The sequence below is a fragment of the Vulpes vulpes genome, chromosome 10 (assembly GCF_048418805.1).
Source record: "Vulpes vulpes isolate BD-2025 chromosome 10, VulVul3, whole genome shotgun sequence".
NCBI lineage: Eukaryota > Metazoa > Chordata > Mammalia > Carnivora > Canidae > Vulpes > Vulpes vulpes.
In genome coordinates, this window is record NC_132789.1 from 29,913,726 (window position 1) to 29,936,104 (window position 22,379).

Genomic DNA, 22,379 nt, shown 5'->3' on the forward strand with positions numbered 1-22,379 from the left:
CGCTGAAGAAAGGGGGGATGTGTTTTAGGTAGAAGACGCAGGCCAAGGTGGCCCAAGAGGGAGCGTGAGGGGCAGAGAGAACGAGAAGAAGCCTGGAGCAAACCAAGAGGTAGAGAGGAGCTGCCTTACATAGACCCTAAAGCCCATGTTAGCACCTTGGTGTTCATCTCTGGAGCACCGGGAAGCTAATTTTTAGTTTTATGAGGGGGCTAATGCCATTGAACATTACTTTGAAGAGATTGCTTTGCCTCCTGACTCTTTCCTGGGGACTTATGTTTGCCAGGGTGCGCACAGCGTCCGTCGCAGGAAGTAGAGCGTGTGCTACACTGAGTACCACTGGGGACCCACTGAGCACTCGAGCTGGGCCAGGGGCAGCAGCAGAAGCAGAAGGAGGCGGTCATGGTGGAGGAAGGTGAACTGCTGCTGATTTGCAGGGAGTTTTATTTCTTTCTCATGAACACAAACAGCCTTTGGAATACTTTTGAAGATGTTAATATACTTATTTTGTAGTCTTTTCCTGGTTGCTCTATTAGCTCTGTTTCCTGGTGTGTTCATTCTTTTTATTGCCTCTCTACTTTCATGGCGTGTTTCCTCAAATACGGGGTAATTCTCTGTATCTCTGTGTTTTTAAGGATCCTTATTTGTGGATGCAGCTTGCTGACAACAACTCTGGGGGAGAAGGCAATATGCTAATGTTAGAGAAGTGATGCTGGTAGGTTACAGATAAGGGGTTTGTCAGCCATCAGGGTACTTACTGACCTCTCCATCCCTAGCCAAGCTGTTCTAAGAGCACTGCCCTAACTAATCACCCAGGTATTCTCCCTGGAGCCTCTCAAGGCACGTTTTATCCCCCTTGGGAATATACATCCTCCACTTTTTAAAAAAGATTTTTATTTATTTATTCATGAGAGACACACAGAGAGAGTCACAGACACAGGCAGAGGGAGAAGCAGGCTCCCTGCAGGGAGCCCGATGTGGGGCTCGATCCCAGGACCCCGGGATCACTCCCTGAGCCAAAGGCAGACACTCAACCGCTGAGACACCCAGGCGTCCCTACATCCTCCACTTTTGCAGAAGTTCTCCACACCTATTTTGGATAAGGTTCCTTCCAGACTCATTGCTGTATAAATGTGACGCTGCCTGTGTTTTCTCTTTCACTAATTTATCTGTTTCTAGTGTGTTGGTGACACTCTCCCATTTTCCAGTGCATTGGTAGCTTAGTGAAGTACTGTTAATCCTTGAACAACACTGGTTTGAACTGTGTGGGTCCACTTATATGTGGATTTTTTTAAATAAATACCGCACAGTGAATGTATAATATCTTCCTTATGATTTCTTTCTTAAAGATTTTATTTATAAGTAAGCTCTACACCCAATGTAGGGCTCGAACTCACCACCCCAAGACCAAGAGTCACATGCTCTCCTGACTGAGCCAGGCAGGCGCCCCTTCCTCATGATTTTCCTACTAACATGTTTGTTATTTACTTTATTGTAAGAATACAGTATGTAATATATATAACTAATACATACATTTTTTTAAACATAGGTTAAACATAGGTTATGATATATATATATATATATATATATATATATATATATATATATATATATCACAAGGAATGTGTTTATGTGACTATTTATATTATCAGTAAGACTTCCCGTCAAGAGTAGGATATGAGTGGGGTGCCCGGCTGGCTCAGTCAGTAGAGCATGCAACTCTTGATATCGGGGTTGTAAGTTTTACCCTCACATTTACTGTAGAGTGGGGCAGCCTCCTTGGCGCAGTGGTTTAGTGCCGCCTGCGGCCCAGGGCGTGATCCTGGAGACCCTGGATCAAGTCCCACGTCGGGCTCCCTGCATGGAGCCTGCTTCTCCCTCTACCTGTCTCTGCGCCTCTCTCTCTCTCTATCATGAATAAATAAATAAAATATTTAAAAAAAAAACCATTTACTGTAGAGTTTACTTAAAAATAAAATCTTTTAGGATGTCTGGGTGGCTCAGCAGTTGAGTGTCTGCCTTCGGCCCAGGGCGTGATCCTGGAGTCCCAGGATCGAGTTCTGCGTCGGGCTCCCTGCATGGAGCCTGCTTCTCCCTCTGCCTGTGTCTGTGTGTGTGTGTGTGTGTGTGTGTGTGTGTGTGTTTCTCATGAATAAATAAAATCTTAAAAAAAATTTTTAGGGTGGCCGTCAGACTCTTAGTTTCAGCTGAGGTTGTGATCTCAGGGTTGTGAGGTGGAGCCCCCTCCACGCTCAGTGTGGAGTCTGCTTCAGACTCTCCTTCTCCCTCTGCCCCTCCCCACTGCACGTTCTCCCTCTCTGTCTCTCTCTCCCAAATAAATAAATAAAGAGTGTCACACTCTGCAGTAAATCAAATGGCACCAAAAAGAAAACAATCCACTAAAAATAACATGTGCCACAGGAATTATACTGATGGACCTTTGTAGACAGATTTCTTTGCAACATTGGCCTTTAATATTCTCCAGGATAAAGCTGTTTCTTCTGTGTCGATGCTCTGGGGATACAGGCTCACAGTGAAGAACTTGTGCAGCTGCTTGAGCCGATTCAATGATCTTTTTGCAGTGGCGGGGTGTGTGTGTGTGTGTGTGCTCTTTCACCTGCATTAGCCACACGCACACACGCGCACGCGCGCACACACACATACGTGTGCACCCACATGCATCTTTTGTGTCAACAAAAATATAATCTGGGGCAGCCCGGGGGGCTCAGCGGTTTAGCGCCGCCTTCGGCCCAGGGCCTGATCCTGGAGACCTGGGGTCGAGTCCCGCATCGGGCTCCCTCCATGGAGCCTGCTTCTCCCTCTGCCTGTGTCTCTGCCTCTCTTTCTCTGTGTCTCTCATAAATATATATATATATATATATATATATATATATATATATATATATATATATATTCCAATCTGTAAAAATACACATGGCCTAACAACTTCACCCTCTTCCCACAGGGGACCTAAAGCATCTTGTCCTGTATTTTAGCCTAGATGAATCCCTGCAATCTAGGGAACTAGGACTATGGCAACCATGTAATTTCTCATCCAAGTGAGACCACTTTGAGAATAAAAGTAGCTGCTGCTGTAATTACCCCCAGGAAGCAGGCATAAACTGGGACCGTTTCAGACAAAGCAGGATGTGGGGCCATCCTGAAACAAGACCCAGTGCCTTTCCAGCCTCTGAGGACAAGAGTCCAGTGTGCACGATACATACCCTTCCCGGTGTCAGCAGGGAGACGGATGGAGAACAGATGTGTGTGTACAGGGCTGCCTACTTATTTATTTTTTATAAAAGAATGTCAAATGGGAAAATTGCCACTATCTTTTCAGCCATATCTCGGGCTTGCCACATGGAGGTAGCTTTCTTATCTTTCATTCCTTTGTATTCAGGTAACGTGTTTAGAGATCTCCTGCATTATTTCCCGGCACCCTTGAAATAAATCCTGTCAGGCTAGTGTTATTACGTTTCCAATTTACTGAGAAAACAAGGTAAGTTTAAAAAAAGAAGTAAGTTTTAAAAAAAAATCTCTGGGGCGCTGGGTGGCTCAGCGGTTGAGCATCTGCCTTTGGCTCAGGGTGTGATCTTGGGGTCCTGGGATCGAGTCCCATGTTGGGCTCCCTGCCGGAGGTCTGCTTCTCCCTCTGCCTATGTCTCTGTCCCTCTCTCTGTCTCTCTCATGAATAAATAAATAAAATCTTAAAAAAAAAAATCTTCGGGGCGCCTGGGTGGCTCAGTCGATTAAGCATCTGCCGTCAGGGAGTCTGCTTCTCCCTCTACCCCTCCAGGCCCTCTGCTCATTCTCTCCCTCAAATAAATAAAATATTTTTAAAAACATAATCTGGTGGGAAAACCCATATATTATTATTGTGCATATTTTCATTTCTCTAACCTTTTAGTGTAATGTTTAATGTTTTCTCATGTCAATCCATCCTTTGTGTTTTGTGAATTGCCTAATTATCCTTGCCTACTTTTTTCTACTACGGTGTTCATTTTTTCTTACATTTTCCTCTGAAGTCTGATTTTTATTTATTTTTTTATCAAAGCAATATAAAAGTCAAATAGTAAAGGCAAATACCTTATGATTTCACTCATTTGTGGAATTTAAGAAACAAAAGAAGTGAACAAAGGAAAAAAGAGAAAAAAAACAGACTCTTAAATACAAAGAACAAACTGGTGGTCACTAGAGGGAGGGGGATGGGGGGATCGGTGAACTAGGTGAAGGGGATTAAGAATACACTTTTTGGGGTGGCCCAATGGCTTAGTGGTTTAGTGCTGCCTTCAGCCCAGGGTGTGATCCTGGAGACCTGGGATCAAGTCCCGCGTCGGGCTCCCTGCATGGAGCCTGCTTCTCCCTCTGCTTGTGTCTCTGCCTCTCTCTTTCTGTTTCTAATAAATAAATAAGATCTTTAAAAAAAATACACTTCTTGTAATGAGCACTGAGTAGCGTATAAGATTGTTGAATCACTATATTGTATATCTAAAGCTAATATAATACTGTATATTAATTATATTGGAATTTTAATTTAAAAAATTTTTTAATTAAAAAAAGAGTCAAATAGTCCCCTCAGATTATAGGGAAAAAATAGCAGTCCAGCATTCTGGAAGCAATCCTTTCAACTCTTTCAACTATTTCTTCTGATATTTATCTCCATACTTATTTTTTTAATTTTTTTTATTTTCTTTTATTTATGATAGTCACAGAGAGAGAGAGAGAGAGAGAGAGAGAGGCAGAGACACAGGCAGAGGGAGAAGCAGGCTCCATGCACCGGGAGCCTGACGTGGGATTCGATCCCGGGTCTCCAGGATCGCGCCCTGGGCCAAAGGCAGGCGCCAAACCGCTGTGCCACCCAGGGATCCCAATAATGTTCTTTAATATCTAGTTCTTCCTTAATTTAAATATTCTTTACAGACCTTTTGATGGAACATTAGAAATTATCACTCTTAAAAAAAAAAAACTATCACCCTTACAAAAATATCCACTCACCTCCTCATCTTCCCCTACACTCCCACAGGACCCTCTCCTCCAGTGTGTCATAATTTTTGGTGAAATTGATATTTATTTATTTATTTGTTTGTTTGTTTTTTAATTTATTCATTTATTTATGAGAGATGGAGAGAGAGAGAGAGAGAGAGAGAGGCAGAGACACAGGCAGAGGGAGAAGCAGGCTCCGTGCAGGGAGCCCTACGTGGGACTCGATCCCGGGTCTCCTGTGGGACTCGATCCTGGGTCTCCAGGATCACATCCTGGGGCGAAGGCAGGCGCTAAACCTCTGAGCCACCCAGGGATCCCCAACCTATCTCCATTTGGTGGCTACTTGAGCTGTTTCCAATCTCTTGCCACATCAAAGCATGTTACAGGGATCCCTGGGTGGCGCAGCGGTTTAGTGCCTGCCTTTGGCCCAGGGCGCGATCCTGGAGATGCGGGATCGAATCCCACGTCGGGCTCCCGGTGCATGGAGCCTGCTTCTCCCTCTGCTTGTGTCTCTGCCTCTCTCTCTCTGTGTGTGACTATAATAAATTTAAAAAAAAAAAAAAAAAAAAGCATGTTACAATGAATGACCTTGCAAATACTTCACTTGGTATGTATATAGATCACTTGTAAGCTAAATCCCCCAAAATAAAGGGCGGGACCAAAGCATACATTTGCAACATTATATCTACTTCTTGGCCAGTTGCCCTCTATAAATCTGAAATTGATATTTAGTATTGACATTACTGGGATGATGTAAACACTGTTCACTGATGAGCTGTGTTTATAGCACAAATGTATTCCCTTCTTATATATGTTGTTCTTCCAGGAGTTAGTCATTGGTCCACCAATGACTCTCAATGGTTCATTTGCTTCATTTTCTTTTTTTTTTTTTAATTTTTATTTTTTTATGATAGTCGCACAGAGAGAGAGAGAGAGAGAGAGGCGGCGACACAGGCAGAGGGAGAAGCAGGCTCCATGCACCAGGAGCCCAACGTGGGACTTGATTCCGGGTCTCCAGGATCGCGCCCTGGGCCAAGGCAGGCGCTAAACCGCTGCGCCACCCAGGGATCCCATTTGCTTCATTTTCTAAGTACTATTACTAAATCTTCCTAAAGTTTCCCATAGAATGGAAGGATGCCCCAATGTAAACAAACACATCAGATGAACTGCTGACTCCATTTCCTTTACCCCTTGGCCACCTCCCTTCTGTAGCTTTCAGTCCTCATGCCCAGTCTGGCTAACTGGTCTCCAGGCCTCTCGCACCATGGCCATGCTAGGATTCCCTCCACCATCAACCCTTAAATTCTTGGCACCTCTCTCCTGCATTGGCTTCCTTGTTTTCTAGATTCTTTTTCTGTTTCTTGTTTTTGTTTATTTTCCCATTTCCTTTTTTTTTTAAAGATTTTATTCATTTATTCATGAGAGACATAGAGAAAGAGGCAGAGACACAGGCAGAGGGCGATGTGGGACTCGATTCCAGGACCCCAGGATCTTGTCCAGAGCTTAACCACTGAGCCACTCAGGTGTCTCTTCCCTCCATTTGCTAATTTTGATGTTGCATATCCTCTAGTTAGCATCCTGGGAAAAATGGACAAAAAAGTAAAATTTTGAAAGTTTGCATGTCTAAAAATGTCTTTATTTTACCCTATCGAACACCCGGGCTGGATAGAGAATTCTGACCTGGAAATCAATTTCCCTTCAAATTTTGAAGGCTTTGCTCTATTCTAGTTTCTTTTTTTAAAAAAGATTTTATTTATTTATTCATGAGGGACACAGAGAGAGCAGAGACACAGGCAGAGGGAGAAGCAGGCTCCATGCAGGGAGCCCGATGTGGGACTCGATCCCAGGTCTCCAGGATCACACCCTGGGCCGATGGCGGCGCTGAATTGCTGAGCCACCCGAGCTGCCCTTTATTCTAGTTTCCAATGTGGCCGCTTATATTCAGTGCCGTGCTGATTTCTCGTTTTTTGTAAGCAATCTGTTCTTTTCTCAGGAAGATTTTTAAATCTTGCATCTGTTGGGACCGTTATGTATTCTGAATGTGAAAGGAATTTAATATAGAATTAGGAACTTCCATGAGTGTTGGAAGAGCCAAAGGAGCAGAGGTCATGGGAGCTGTCTCCAAGCGCAAAGGAGCTATGCTAAAGATCTCAGCCTGAAGCACTGGGGTTCTTCAGAATCTCTGAGAAGCTTCTACTGATCATGTGAGAATTCAGTGATAGAGAGTGCCCCAGGAAGCCGCTGTGAATCTCTTGTTTAACCACACACTTGCCTGTGACTGATTCACAGTCTTCCAAATCTCATACAACTTCCTCTCTGGCCTACTCTACTCCAAAACCATATGGGAGGGGAGCCTGGATGGCTCAGTTGGTTAAGCGTCTGACTCTTGGTTTCTGCTCAGGTCATGGTCTCGGGTTCTGAGATTGAGCCCCGTGTCTGGCTCCATGCTAAGCAAAGAGTGTGCTTGTCCCTCCCTGCCCCCTCTCTCATAAATAAATAAAATCTTAAAAAAAAAAAAAAACATGGGAAAGGAAATTCTGGAAAATATAGTTCTAATTAGCCTTAAAAATGAATGGTGGTGGAGCTAACAACCAGCCCAGCACAATCTACCCCTTGGCCAGCTCAGCATCCAAACAACTCCTTTTTTACATTTCACTTCTTAGTAAAGATATTCAGAACACCATGTTTCCACGTTGTATGATTCACCTATCCTTCCTACAGCCACATCCAAAGAGGAAACCAAAGTTCCCCTTTATCTATCTCTGAAAGATGTTCCTCTATTTCCTGATTCTGCTCTCCTTTATTTTTTTAAGATTTTATTTATTCATAAGAGACACACAGAGAAAGGCAGAGGCACAGGCAGAGGGAGAAGCAGGCTCCATGCGGGGAGCCCAATGTGGGACTTGATCCCCAGGACTCCAGCATCACGCCCTGAGCCGGAAGGCAGACGCTTAACCGCTGAGCCACCCAGGCGTCCCTGTGACCTAGATATTTATTCCTGAAGTTTCTATGCCTTACATGGTCCTGCCTGTTTTAGGTTTGCTAGAGTTTTCCATAACTTTTGCCACGGATTGTGGGAGTACTAAGTAAGATTACCACGAGAACCTCCTGGGTGCTAGGTATTCTTCTCTGTCCCCATTGTGGAGTAGCAAACCAGTTTACTCTTGATCACCAAGACCAGTACAGCAACCCTCTTCTTTGCCTGGCAAAGTCACCAGGTGGCAGTCTCAGCTTTCTGTTCAGTGGAACCAGTGTGTCCCTTCCCATCCCTGGGAACTAAGACCTCTAAACCAGCAGGACCCAAAGTTGTGGGGATGGGAAGCCAAAACTTTGTTGGTCAGATTAGTCACAGTGAAAGGAGCTACTCCCCTTTCTACCCCTGGATTCCTGACATCTTTGGATATCTTTCCTATGGGGAAATTTCACTATACATTAGTCCCTGCTTCAGAGCATGCCCTGCATCTCACAGCACATCATGCCAGCTCCACGAAGTGATTCCACCCCGCTGGCACCATACCCAAATCTTCAAAAGTCTAATCCACCATACTATTGGGCAAGCTTTAGAGTGATGGGAAACATAGTGAGACGGGTGAATGTCAAACAGAGGCATTGGCAACATGCCAATGGCTTTCACATGCCCACGGCCACACTTCATTTGCTGTAAAGTAAGGTAAAACCAAAAATGAAGGTGTAAGATTACACATATAAATAAGAGAGGAAGTAAGAACAACAATAGGATCACATTAGAACGTGGTATTGGTGACATAAGTGAGTTAAATCCTCATCTATTTAGAACAGGGAGCTGGTGAATGTGGCTCATTTTGATAAATCAAGAAATGGTAGCTAAGCACGTCATGGAAAGCCATGGAGAAAAAAGAGCCCCCCAGATATGTGGTGTTTATGTCTGGGGAGTTGTGAGTAGTGGCAGGGAAGGCGAAGACTTTCTGTAACAGATTTTTTTTTTTTTAAAGTAGGCTCCACGGCTAGAATGGAGCTCAGTGTGGGAGCTTGAACTCACAACCCTGAGATCAAGATCTGAGCTGAGATCAAGAGTCAAATGCTTAATCGACTTAGCCACCCAGGCGCCCATCTGTAACAGTAGATTTTTTAAAAAAGATTTTATTTATTTTTTCATGAGAGACAGGGGGAGGGGGCAGAGACCCAGGCAGAGGGAGAAGCAGGCTCCATGCAGAGAGCTCAATGTGGGACTCGATCCCGGGACTCAAGGATCACGCCCTGGGCCAAAGGCAGGTGCTCAACTGCTGGGCCACCCAGGTGTCCCTGTAATAGTAGATTTTAAAAGATCTTTATTATCTATTAATTTTACTAAAGGAATATATAAATTTAAAAGGAAAAAGGATAAAATGAACACCATCTGGCTTGCTTGTCTCTTAGGAAAAGCACCCTTGAAGACATTATCCATTCTATTCAATAAATCAATGTTTCGCATTCAAACAACCAAAATGCTAAATCCCTCCAATTTGGTCCCAAAGAAATTTGTTTCTGAAGAGGAATGTGTTTACTTTGCCAGATAAGGAAAACTCTGTTCCACAATGACTTTCCCTTTTGCCTTGTTAAAAAAAAATGTAGTGTTAAATCGGTCAACTGTTTGTGTTGCTTGTGTTGCTTTAATAAGAAGTAACTTTTCTCAGGTGCCTGATACCATTTCTTTTATAGCTTCTCTTGAACATAATTTCATTCATTTGTTCCTCAATCACTTTATGGGGTTAAATTTTATCTGTTATTATATTATTTGCCTCTTAACATGTAGGAATCAGTGATGTATTCTACATATTAATTTTTTTCTCTGTTATATATGTTGCAAATATTTTTTCTAAGTGTTGTCTTTTAATTTTGAGGTGCACGAAATTTTTATAAAGTCAGAATTAACAGTCTTTTTGTTATGATTTCTATATTTCGGATCTCATTTAAGAAGATCTTCCCTAACTGAAGGTTAAAAACCATTAAAAAAAAAACATTTAAAAATATTTTATGCATTCTGTACTATAAATTTCCCTCTGTGAGGTGCTTTAACTGCATCCCTCAAGTTCCACTAAGTTGTATTTTCATTTTCTTTTTTTTTTGTATTTTCATTTTCATTTATTTCAAAATATCTTAAAAGTCTCACTCGAGACTTCTTTGTTGACCAGTGTGTCATTTAGAAGAAAGCTGTTTCATCTCCAAGTATTTTGTATTTTCCAGCTATCTTTCTGTTACTGATCTGTTGTTTAATTCCTTTGTGGTCTGAAGGCATACGTTGTATGATTTCTATCCTTTTAAGTTTGTAAAGGAGTATTTTTAAAAGATTTTTTAAAAGTTTATTTATTTGAGAGACAGCGAGAGAGTGAGAGTGTGAGCATGTGCGGGCATGAGCAGGGGGTAGGGGCAGAGGGAGAGGGAGAAGCAGACTCCCTGTTGAGCAGGGAGCCGGAGGCGGGACTCGATCCCAGGACCCCAGGATCACGACCTGAGCTAAAGCCAGATGCTAAACCGACTGAGCCACCCAGGTGCCCCGTTAAGGAGTATTTTATAGCCCAGAATGGGGTCTGTCTTGGTGAATGTTAGATATAAACTTGAGAAGAATGAGTATCTGCTGTTGTTGGATGAGGTATCCTATCAGTGTCAGTGAGCTGATTTATGGTGCCGTTGAGTTCAACTACGTCCTTACTAACTTTCCGCCTGCTGGATCTGTCCACTACTGATAGGCATTGAAATCTCCAACCAGAAGACTGGGCTCATTGACTTCTCCTTGAAGTTCTTTCTAGTTTTTGCCTCACCTATTCTGCTGTCCTATTGTTAGGCTCATACATATTAAAGATTGGCATTGTTACCGAACCCCAAGTTCAGTTGCCCATCACCGGAAAGACCAATACTCAAGAGAGGTTTGTTTTTGTTCTTCAAGAGTTGTGATTGGGAAGAAATATGAGCTTTATTCAGGAGGCTGGCCACCTGGGGAGAATGTGGACTCTTGTCCAAAGGTCAATTCCGACTTCTCTGCTTGGTCCAGAGATTTTGAAAGGGGTTTTTATCAGTTACCAGAGCGCAAGTGGTCTGTGACATTTCTTTGAGTCTATGCAGCCTTGATGATGTCGGCTACAGAGTTATCTCGGTGCTCCGAGGTTGTGCAAGGTCTGGTTCCTTGGTACCTAGGGGTTGTGCAACAGTACTCTGTTCTCTCTGCAAAGGAGGGCAAGGTCTACCGATGTGCAAAGGGAGGTCAGTAAGGTCATTTGTATGACCTTTAAAAGGAAAAAAACCGGGCAGCCCGGGTGGCTCAGCGGTTTAGCAACACCTTTGGCCCAGGGCATGATCCTGGAGACCTGGGATCGAGTCCCACATCGGACTCCCTGCATGGAGCCTGCTTCTCCCTCTGCCTGTGTCTCTGCCTCTCTCTCTCTCTCTCTCTCTCTCTCTCTCGGTTTCTCATGAATAAATAAATAAAGTCATAAAAAAAATAAATAAAAGGAAAAACATTTCTCTAAAAGACTGCTGTGCTAATGAGAAAGCTAAGGGGGCTTCAAACAGACTTGCTGACCTCTGTGGCCTGGGAATGTCCCCTGTTCTGGTCCCTTATTCCCCAAGGCCAGTAGTCCACAAATCTCAAAGAAAGTAAATTAGTTCTGTTAGGGACCAAAGGCTTTAAGTCACCAAGCACCCAGTGTGCTAACTGTAAGACTCGCTGGAGTACTGTTATAATAACTCTTCTTGGAGAATTGACTCCTTTTTTTTTTTTTTATAGATTTTATTTATGGGACGCCTGGGTAGCTCAGCGGTTGAGCATCTGCCTTCAGCTCGGAGAGACCCAGAGAGAGAGGCAGAGACACAGGCAGAGGGAGAAGCAGGCTGCCTGTGGGGATCCCGATGTGGGACTCGATCCTAGGAGCCCAGGATCACGAGCTGAGCCAAAGGCAGACAGACGCTCAACTGCTGAGCCACCCAAGTGCCCCCCAAATTCTCTTTAGAATAACACCATACCGGGACACCTGGGTGGCTCAGCGGTTGAGCATCTGCCTTCGGCTCAGGGTGTGATCCTGGAGTCCCAGGATCGAGTCCCACATTGGGCTCCCTGCATGGAGCCTGCTTCTCCCTCTGCCTGTGTGTCTGCCTCTCTCTCATTCTGTGTCTCTATGAATAAATTAAAAAATTAAATCTTAAAAAAAAAAAAGAATAACACCATACCACTTCATGGTAGTTCAAGACTTGAGAATATTTCCAATTTCTCCCTCCCATCACTGATAATATTGCTGTCCTTCATTTCACTTATTTATAAGCTATAATTACCAAACGCATTGTTGCTATGATGAAACAAACTGTTATCTGTTAGATTAATTAAGAGTATGAAAAAGAAGGGGCGCCTGGCTGGCTCAGTTGGTGGCGCATGTGACTCTTGATCTTGGGGTCATGAGTTTGAGCCCCACGTTGTGTGTGGAGGCACTTAAAAAATACAAAAATAAAGTCTTAAGAATATGAAAAAGAATTTTCTTTTTTACCTTCATGTATTCCTTCTCTAAAGAGCTCTTTTCTTTATGTAGAGACATTTCTCACCTACGTCATTTCTCTCCTTTCTGAAGAATTTCTTTTAACATTTCTTACAAAGCAGAGCTACTGGCAACAAAGCTTCTCAATCTTTGTTTGTCTGAGAAAGTCTTTATTATTTCTCCTTTACTTTGAAAGGAAAATGTAGCTTGATCCAGTACTCCAGGTTTGTGGTTTTTTTCTTTCCACATGGAATATCGTCTTCCGCTCTCTTACCACTTGCATGGTTTCTGAGGAGAGGTCCAATGTAATTCTATCTTTGCTTCTTAACAGATGAGGGTTTGTTTTCTTCTCCTTGGGTTCTTTCAAGATTTTCTCTCTCTTTAATTTTCTTCAGTTGGAGTATGATATCCCTGAGACTAGATTTTTTGTGTTTATTCTGTCCACTGAGCTTTCTGGATCTGTAATCTGTTGTCTTTCATTATTTTTTTAAAATTATCAGTCATTATGGCTTTAAATATTTCTTTTGTACCTTTCTCTCTTCAACTTCTGGTATTCCCAGTATGCATATGCTACACCTTTTGTAATAATCACAGAATTTTAGGATATTCTGTTCTTTTTCATTCACGCTTCTCTTTACATTTCAGTTTTGGCAGTTTCTCTTGACATATCTTTAAGCCGATTGATTCTTTTCTTGGCCATTTCCAGTCTACTGATGAGCCCATCAAAGGCATTCTTCACTTATTATTATTACTTTTTAAGATTTTCATTCATCTATTTGGGGGAGGAGGAGGGAGGAGGAGAGAAAACACGAGCAGGGGCAGGGGCAGAGGGAGAAGCAGACTCCTCACTGAGCAGGGCCCCCAACAGGGGATCATGGCCTGAGCTGAAGGCAGACTGAGCCATCCAGGCACCCCCTTCACTTCTGTTACAGTGTTTTTGATTTCTCACATTTCGTTTTTATTCTTAGAGTTTCCATCTCTCTGCTTACATTACCCATCTGTTCTTTCATATTGTCTACTTTCCCCATTAGAGTCATTAACATATTCATTATAGTTTTTTAAAATTTCCAATCTGGAGGCACCTGGGTGGCTCAGTCAGTTAAGCCTTTGGCTCAGGTCATGATCCCAGAGTCCAGGGATCGAGCCCCCGCATCAGGCTCTCTACTCAGCGGTGAATCTGCTTCTCCATCTCTCTCTGTGATTTCTCTGGTTCTCACCCTCTCTCAAATAAATAAATAAAATCTTTAAAAAATTCCCACTATAGTAATTCCAACATCTCTACCAGATCCAAGTCTAGTTCTGACGCTTGCTGTCTCTTCAAACTGTGTTCTTCCTCTTTTACTATGCCCTGTAATTTTTTTTTGTTGAAAGTTGGACATGATGCAACTCTGTTTGTGTGGAAAAAACTGAGGTAAACAGACCCTTAGTGTGAAATTCTATATTTATCTTGCTAGGGTTTAGTTCATGTTTGCTGTTTGCTCTAGCCATAGGTGTCAGAGGCAAAATATTCTTCTGGTGCCCTCAATTTGTCTTCCTTGTTATCCTTAGCTTTTCCTAGAAACTTCTTAAATTGGGTCTGAGATGGGCATTTCTTTCACATGTATCTCATTTTTACACAGGAGCCCCACTGATGTGGAAGGTGTGGAGAGAGGGGATGGCTAAAGGGTGCTAGAGATGTGTTTCTTTTCCTCCAGGTCCGGTTTGGCATTTGGGGCCACCCTTTTTTCTTTTTTTTTCCCCTTTTTTCTTTTGAAGGCAAGTCATGTAAAGAGGAACAGAATACTCTGAACAATATTTCAGACTGGCTCCTTCACCCTCCTCCTGCTGGGATCACAAGGGGATTTTCCCCCCATTCTTCCCCGTGAGAATCTGGAGGACGCCTGAAGGTTAAAGTCACAAAGGTGCGAGGGCCTCTTAAGATTGGACCCTCCCAACCTTGAACTTTTTTTTTTTTAAACTTTCAACCTTGTCCACTCTGAGCCACATCAGCAATTTGTCAATTAGTTTATATTCCCCCCCCCCCCCCCCGCCCGCCCAGCAGTGGTTCCTACAAAGTTTTCTGCTCCAGTGAGTTGCAATTCTGTTTCCATCTGCCTGTGGCTCCAATTTGAGGGCAGTAGTTTGTCCTGTGATCTCAGTTCTCTGATGGATCCAGGGAGAGTTGTTGCTTTTCAGCTTGGTCAGCTATTTTCTTTCTTTCTTGGAGAGAGAGAGAGAGAGAGAGAGAGAGAGAGAACGCACAGGCAGTGGGAGCTGCAGAGAGAGAGGGAGCTTCCTGCTGAGCATGGAACCCAACCAGGGGCTCAATCCCAGGGCCTGGGGATCAGGCAGATACTTAACCTGCTGAGCCACCCAGGCACCCAGGTCAGCTATTTTTTTTTTTTTTCCTGTGTGGATGGAAGTGATGGTTTCCAACAGCTGTCCAGGAAACCAGAAGTCCAGATACATTTGTAATTCTGAGATTTCCTTTTCCCCCTCAATACTTTGTCAATCATTTAAAAAATTCTCCATGATTTTGGGCAGCCCAGTTGGCTCAGCGCTTTAGCGCCACCTTCAGCCCAGGGCCTGATCCTGGAGACCAAGGATCGAGTCCCACGTGGAGCTCCCTGCATGGAGCCTGCTTCTCCCTCTGCCTGTGTCTCTGCCTCTCTCTCTCCTGTGTGTCTCATGAATAAATATGTAAAATATTAAAAATAAAAAATTCTCCACGATTTCAATTACTACAGCCATCTTTTTTCTGTAGATTTTAAAATTTATTATAAAGTACTTTCCTATAAATTTTATTATCTAGAATTATTGGCAGATCTATTCCTGTTGATAGAATCTGAATTTTTTCTTTTCTTTCTTTTGAATTTTTTCTCTTGACTCAGTCACATTTGTCTGTTTCTTTGCATGCCCATTATTTATTATTGTATATCAGACATCATGGATAATGTGACACAGAGACTCTGGGTTCTGTTATAATTCTCTGAAGAGGGACGCCTGGGGGTTCAGCGGTTGAGCGCCTGCCTTCGGCCCAGGGCCTGATCCTGGTGTCCCGGGACCGAGTCCCACGTCGGCTCCCTGCACGGAGCCTGCTTCTCCCTTTGCCTGTGTCTCTGCCTCTGCCTCTCTGTCTCTCATGAATAAATAAAATCTTTAGAAAAGAAAAAAGAGATGTCTGGGTTGCTCAGTGGTTGAGCATCTGCCTTTGGCTCAGGGTTTATCCCGGATCCGGGATCGGGTCCCGCACTGGGCTCCCTGCATGGAGCCTGCTTCTCCCTCTGCCTGTGTCTCTGCCTCTCTCTCTCTCTCTCTTGAATAAATACATAAAATCTTTAAAAAATAATTCTCTTAAGTGTTGAGTTTTGTTCTCTAGGTGGTTGAATTACTGGAACATCACCAAATACTTGTGGAGGCTGGACTTTGAGTTTTGTGAGGGAGGATATATTTTGATGTTGCCCTGAGTTCTAGAGCAAGTGTCACTTCTAGAACATAGTCTCCATTCCCAAGGTGTGGCCTGTTTGGAGTTTAGAAGGAAAACTGAGGCATTTACAAAGAAAACCAGGCTCCTCTGTCAGACTCCAAGCTGGGTCTCCGCTGGGACTGGTAGGTGGCCAGTGACTCTCTTCTTGGCTTTGGCCTTCCAGCTCTTTGCGGTTCCCCGGTTCCCCGGACTCCGCGGGGCAGCTGAGGCCAGCCGCAAACCTCCAGTTTACAGCTTCAGCTCCTCGGCCGCCCAGGCTCCCAGCCTCCCCCCCCGTCCCCCCCCCCCCCCGGCTCGTCCTCGGTCCCCTCAGCCAGGGCGCGCTCAGGGGAGAGCCGCCCTTCTTCGGGGAGCTGCCTTCCGCCACTTTCCGTCCTGCTTGCTCTCCGGTGCGTTCGTCTGTTCCGTCCGCGTTTCATAAGCAGAGGGTTCTAGCGTTACTGGAAGTGGAAACTCTACCTCTTTGACTGTTGCACCTGTGATCCGTGGCATCTGTTCAGGAAGTGACCCAAACGAGCGTACAAAAGCGGACGGTAAGACCTTCTGTAAAAGCGCACGGCAGTCGGACCTCAAGTCACTGGGGCCTTTTAGGTCCGGGTACTCGGGCGGGGGCGGGACTTGGTGCAGGCCCCGCCCCCGCGAACGCCCCGCCCCCGCGAACGCCCCGCCCCGGCGCTCGCGCCCGTTTCCACGGCGACGCGGCGCCAGGCCGGGGCAGCCCAGCCACAGAGTGGGCGTGCGGCGGCGGCGGCTACATGAGCGTCGGGGCGACGGCGGGGCAGCGGCCCTCCAGCTCGGGGACCTCGGGCTCCCGGGGCGCGTCGCGCCCGCGCCCGCCCGCGGCCCTGCAGCCCCCCGGCCAGCACGGCGCTCAGGCTGGGCTCAGCGAGGCGCAGAAGCGCGTCCTGGACCTGGAAAAGAGCCTGCAGTTTCTGCAGCAGCAGCACTCCGACACGCTGGTCAGGCTCCACGAGGAGATCGAGTACCTCAAGCGGGAGAACAAGGGTGAGTCCCGGCGCCCGGGGCCCCAGGCAGACGCGGCCCTGCCGCCCCCGGTGCCTCCGCACAGAGACACGCGTGGGCTCTGGAACAGGGCAGCAAGCCCCCTCGGGTCCCGCCACGCGGGCGCGGGCTCCTTGCCCCCACCGGCCGCAGCCCGGGTCGTAGTGCGGGGCGCCGGGCCGGCCCACCTCCGGCCCATCCTCCGGCGTGCAGCCTGCTTGTGGCATTTCCCACAGGAGGCCCTGGCACAGGCTGTCTCTAAGCAAGGCAGGCCCGCCTCTTGTAAAACAGTTTTTTGTTTTTAATTCTAAAGAGGGAGCGCGCGCCCGAGCTCCCAAGCAGAGGGAGCGGCAGGCAGGGGGAGGGGGAGCAGCAGACTCCCCACCGCGCAGAGAGCCTGATGTGGGGGCTCCATCTCAGGACCTTGGGATCATGACTTGAGCTAAAGGCAGATGCTTAACTGAGTCACTCAGGGGCCCCTAAAAAGGCTCTTTATGGACATAAAAAGCGGAGTATACAGCTCAATGATTTTCACAAACTAAACGCACCGGAATCAAAGGCAGACACGTGTCAGCCCCATCCAGCCCCTCCCCAACATCTGCTGGGCCCATGTGTCTCCTCAGGCCCAGCCTTCCTAACTTTGTGCGCCTGGTGGCTCCTCACCACCTGGGCTAGGCCTGAAGTGGAATTTGAGGCCTTTTACTCTGCTTCGCTGTCTCTTCTCCCTTATATTTTAGCTGGAACTCCTCCCCCGATACACCTAGTCCTGCCTCAGTTTCTCCCCACCTTTCTCCTGCTGCCATTACATGGAGTGCTAACTATGAGATAAAGGGGTATCCGTTATGTCAGGCCTCCCCCTCTTGACATAAGGAATCTCGAGTCCCACCTGTCCCTCCCTGAAGCCTAGGCTGGGTGTGGCCAGCCCATGGCCTGGGTGTCACTTGATCATTGCTCTGACCACATCTGCTCATCCATGGCTAGGGGCTCCTGGAGGGCTGGGTCATCCTGGAGCTGGGGCCCCACCTAGCAGAGGGTGCCTGACAGATATCATGGGCAGACGGATGGACTTCCAGCAAGGCTCATACCCAAGGGCTCTGGCTCAGGGTGGCTGTCACCTTAGGGTACCCAGGGCAAAGTCTTGGCCCACGGGCAGGGTCTTGACTGCCAAGGTCATGTGTGAAGTCTCTCAGGGGTTCAGCAGGAAGGGCGTGCACAGGGCAGAGTAGACCTCTTCTCTCAAAGTGGCAGCAGCTTCAAAAATGATCAGAGCATATGTTTGCTTTCAGATCTTCATTACAAGCTAATAATGAATCAGAAGCCAAAGAAAGGTAAGAATGAGGCCCTCGGGTGCCTGATGGGAAGTTACTGATGTCGGGAGCAGCCCCTCCAGAGCGCTTGTGTCCACCCAGGTAGATGTACTGCCTATGTGCTATCCCAGTGGGAAGGGGCCCCGGGGGATCTGGACGGACGCCACTGCCCCCAGCCATGGTTTGGGTGTTCACCCAAGCACAGCAGGTGGGGCTCTCGGAGGTCCCAGGGCCTGAGGTCTGCACAGTAGGGAAGCAGGCAGAGAGCTAGGGGTGGGGGCTGCCCAGATCCTTCCACCTCCGAGCCTTGGTGCTCTGGATTATCTTACTTGGATTGCTGCTGTGGCAGGCCCCAGGCTGTCACTGAAACGCTGGCAAGCACTGGGCAGCCCCAGCCCCGTGCCTCTGGTCCATCACTTCCTGGCACGGATGGCTCTGGGCACAGTGCTTCCGAGGTGACCAAGAAGGCTGGGGAAGGAAGTGGTGACGCAGAAACCTATAGCCACTTACCAAGGCCCTTCCTCATCCGGACAGTAGCCCACTTGGCCTGTCCCCAGCCCAGCCCGGGGAGACTCAGGTTGTCTTGGGCCTGCTCTCCCCACTTCCCTTTAGGATCAAGTCTGAGTGGTGCTAGCCTGGAATGCCCCAGTCTTGGGCTCTCTTCTTGGGGGACACAGAGAATGGGGTGGTAGCCCTCCTCTGACAGGGCTAGAGTAGTTTCAGGGAGCTGTCCTCAGCAAGTGGCAGGGCTTGTTAGTGGTCCCAGTCCTGCGGTGCTAGTGGTGCCCAGTGGGACATCAGAAGAGGTCATTCTCCTTCAGGGCCTGCTTCTTTGGGCCCAAGCCCACTGCTTTCTGGATGGCCCTTCAAAAAATCTCCTCTCCCCCACCCTGGCTCTGCCTCACCAGAACGGGGGGTGGGCTCTGCGTGAACACACAGGCCAGCAGGGCCAGGAGAGGGGAAGGGCCGCAAAGTGGTCTGGGGGCGCCAGGATGGAAGTGGCACTCCTGCCATCCCCAGCTGACCTTGTGCGAGAATCTCCCACAAGCAGCTTTTCCAACTCCAGCTTTCAGTCCATCAAGTCCGTCTCAAATTCGACGTTGTCAAGTGAGCATGCCGGCACCTTCCATGAGCTCAGCGTCACGGGAGGGGCGCATGCCCCATGGGGGCCCTGGGCACTGAAAACCCCTAGCAGTCTTCTGCTGGACAAACAGCCTGGGAGCACCTCTGCCAGGCCCTGTGGACTCAGGGGTTAAGGGATGGCTGAAGGGAGCCAAGGAGGGTGACCCAGTAGCCAGAGTGGGCTGAGGCGGGGTGTGACAGGGCTGCGGTCTGGCCAGAGAGAGGCTACAAAAACTCGGCGGGCTTGGCTACCAAGGGAGTGTCGACATGGGGCACAAGGTCCTATGGCAGATACACCCCAAAACACAGAGGGGCCCCTGAGCCTCCCTCAGTGGTCATCCGGGGAGTGGCAGCACACAGGTGGCCTAATGGAAGCCCTGCTCGTGTCCCCCCCCAAGCAGGCTCCCGAGGGAGCCCATCACCCCTCTCCCCACTCTGCCTTCTGAGGCCAGGCGTCCTGACAGGAGCAGCCCCAGCTCTTTGTGCAGGGCAAGAAACCTGTGCAGGTCAGGTCCTAGACCTCTCACTCAGTGTCATTTTGCCCAAAATGGGGTGCTGCTTCAGAGTCCGGTAACATCTGTAGGGCCACCCCCGGCCCTGGCCTTCCGGAGGCCTGGGAGCCTGACCTGGTCTAGGTGCGGGGGGCCTGCTTCTATCACAGCCAGCAGGCACCACCCACAGGCCCTCAGGCCTCCCCTTTGGGTCTCCCAGCAGCCCCCCACTGGGGGCTTGGTTTTCTCTCCTTTACAAGGGGAAACTGAGGGAGGGGGTGGGCACTCCTGGGGCACACACAGCTGATCCTGAGGACTCAGGTTCTGGTGCTTGATGCCCACAGTGACTGCCCTGGCTGCAGCCAACTCTCAAGTCAAGGCCCGGCCCCAGCTTGCCTCCTCCAAGAAGCGGGACTCGAAAGCTAATGTTCCCCAGAAGATGGACCTGGAAGAGGAGAGCCCAGCTGCTGCCCTGCTGCACAACGGCAAGCTGGACAAAGGCCCAGGGATGCAGGGGCCGGCCAAGTAAGGGCTCGCCTGGACCCCACGGGAGGAAGTGCACATTCCGCAACCAGCCAGCCGCTCTGCCTTTCCAAATGGGCCAGTATCCTGAGTGAAAGCATACTCGCTCCAGGCTTGCCCATCTGGTGGGCACTGCCCTCCCCCTCTCCCTTGGGAGTCTGCAAGGTCCCTGTGCTGCCCTGAGCCCACACGATGGTGCCAGCAGCAGCCCCGAAACCATTTTCTCACAAAAACGAGACAAACTCACTTGGCTTTTCACCAAGAGAACAGTAGGTCGGGTTCTTGGGCTCACCCTGGCAAGTGTGCTTGGCCTCTGCAAGGCACAGGGAGCCAGCAGGCTGGAGCAAGACCAGGGCTGACATCTGAGTTTCTGGGACTTCCCTGGAGCGCAGCAAGGAGCCTGGACTTTGCATCCAAAATGGAGACCCCGTTGCCCCATGGGTAGTACAACCTGCAGGGCAGGCTTCCTTAGATGCACCCCATCCTTAGATTCTCACTCAACCAGCCCCGCAGATGTGGGGTTAGGATTGAGGGCAGCGGCGCAGCTTGAGAAGGGAGGAGGGGACGGGCCCAGGTCGCAGCTGGCACTGGAGCCCCCCAGTGGTGCCAGGGGCACCTCGGTCAGCAGAAGGGAACCAGGCCCCAAGGAGGCGGTATGGACACACTGGTGCGGGTGCTGCCCGGAAGAGAGGTGGTGGGTGGGGAGACCAATCCTGGAGGCTGGCCCTGAGCTGCTGCAGTGACTGTTCCAGAGATGAAGAAGTGGAGACCTTCAGTGCAGTGGCCACCTCCGCAGCAGGTGGCCAGCACAAGGGCAAGCAGCCCCCCATGATGGGCCTGCCGCCGTACCTGCGCAAGCCCACCACGCTTCAGCAGTGTGAGGTGGTTATCCGCCAGCTGTGGAACGCCAACCTCCTGCAGGCCCAAGAGGTGAGGCTCGGGCCGCGGGGCCCCAGTGCCTCTGTGGGTCCTGCCCACTGCCCCTCTTCTCCCTGCCTTCCAGTTGCAGCACCTCAAGACCATCCTGGAAGGGAAGCAGAGGCCCAAGGCTGCCCCAGAGGAGGCTGGGCCCAGCTCTCCGAAGTGAGTGACCCGGCACGGCCCCAACCCCATCCCATCCCATCCCCATCCCGATTTGCTTCTCTGGGGCTCAATGCTGACTCCTTCCCCAGGGACCAGGAGGCCCCTCATCTGGGAGCCATGCAGCTCCCCAAGGTCCCCACCAAGGGCGTCCCCATGAAATGGTGAGTCCCACCAGCAGGGGGAGGGTGGGGTGGCCTCTGAGCCCAGTATGGCAGGGGCTGGGCCAGCCCAGGGCCTCACCTGGGGCCACACTGCCAGCCACGGCTCAGCTCCTGCCCCGAGGGCACCTGCAGTGACATCCCTCTGCCCTAACAGCCTGATTCTAAGCCCGATGCCTGTGGCAGAGCGCTCCGTGCTGCCCACGCTGAAGCAGAACCTGAAGAGCAGCTTCGCTGAGCGGCAGAAAAGGCTGCAGGTGGTGCGGAGCCGGCGGCTGCACCGCTCGGTGCTCTGAGGCCAGCGGCACGGTGTGCGTCTGTGCGGCAGGTCATGGCCAAGCCCATGACCCCAGCTGGAGATGCTAACCCTCTCTGCATAGCACTACCAAAGACTTCTAATGCGTTTAGACCAAGCGAAATTCCAGATAAAACTCATGGCAGCTAAAGGACTTGGTCTCGGAACTGAGAAACTGTTTAGTTTCTTGCTCAGTATTTTGCTATTCTGCGTTTACATGAAAACATGTTATGAGATTCATATTACCCTACCTGTTGGAAGACTGAAATATAGCTCCACTTGTGCGTCTCATCCCTCATTGCTGTCGGCATTACAGCCCTGCGCCCCTTGCTCTGCTCCCTGCGGCGGTGGGGGGTGGGGGTGCCCGGGGGGGTTCACCAGGGCTCATCCAGGGCCTGGTGGCTGCCCTGCAACCAGACAAGTAGACAAGGGCAGGTGCAGCGTGCTCTCCCTCCTCCCCTCCTCGGGGCAGGGG

At 48.7% G+C, this 22,379-nt stretch overlaps 1 protein-coding gene across 1 annotated transcript; it reads left to right on the forward strand.

The window, feature by feature from the left end:
* The first annotated feature begins 399 nt into the window (after window positions 1-399).
* Window positions 400-22,195, forward strand: CCDC74B (coiled-coil domain containing 74B). The gene is made up of 8 exons (XM_072722467.1): window positions 400-412; window positions 16,516-16,929; window positions 18,213-18,254; window positions 20,191-20,371; window positions 21,121-21,298; window positions 21,372-21,451; window positions 21,541-21,612; window positions 21,767-22,195. Exons 1-8 carry the CDS (start codon window positions 400-402, stop codon window positions 21,903-21,905), a joined length of 1,119 nt encoding a protein of 372 aa, XP_072578568.1. The 3' UTR covers window positions 21,906-22,195.
* The last annotated feature ends 184 nt before the right edge of the window (window positions 22,196-22,379 follow it).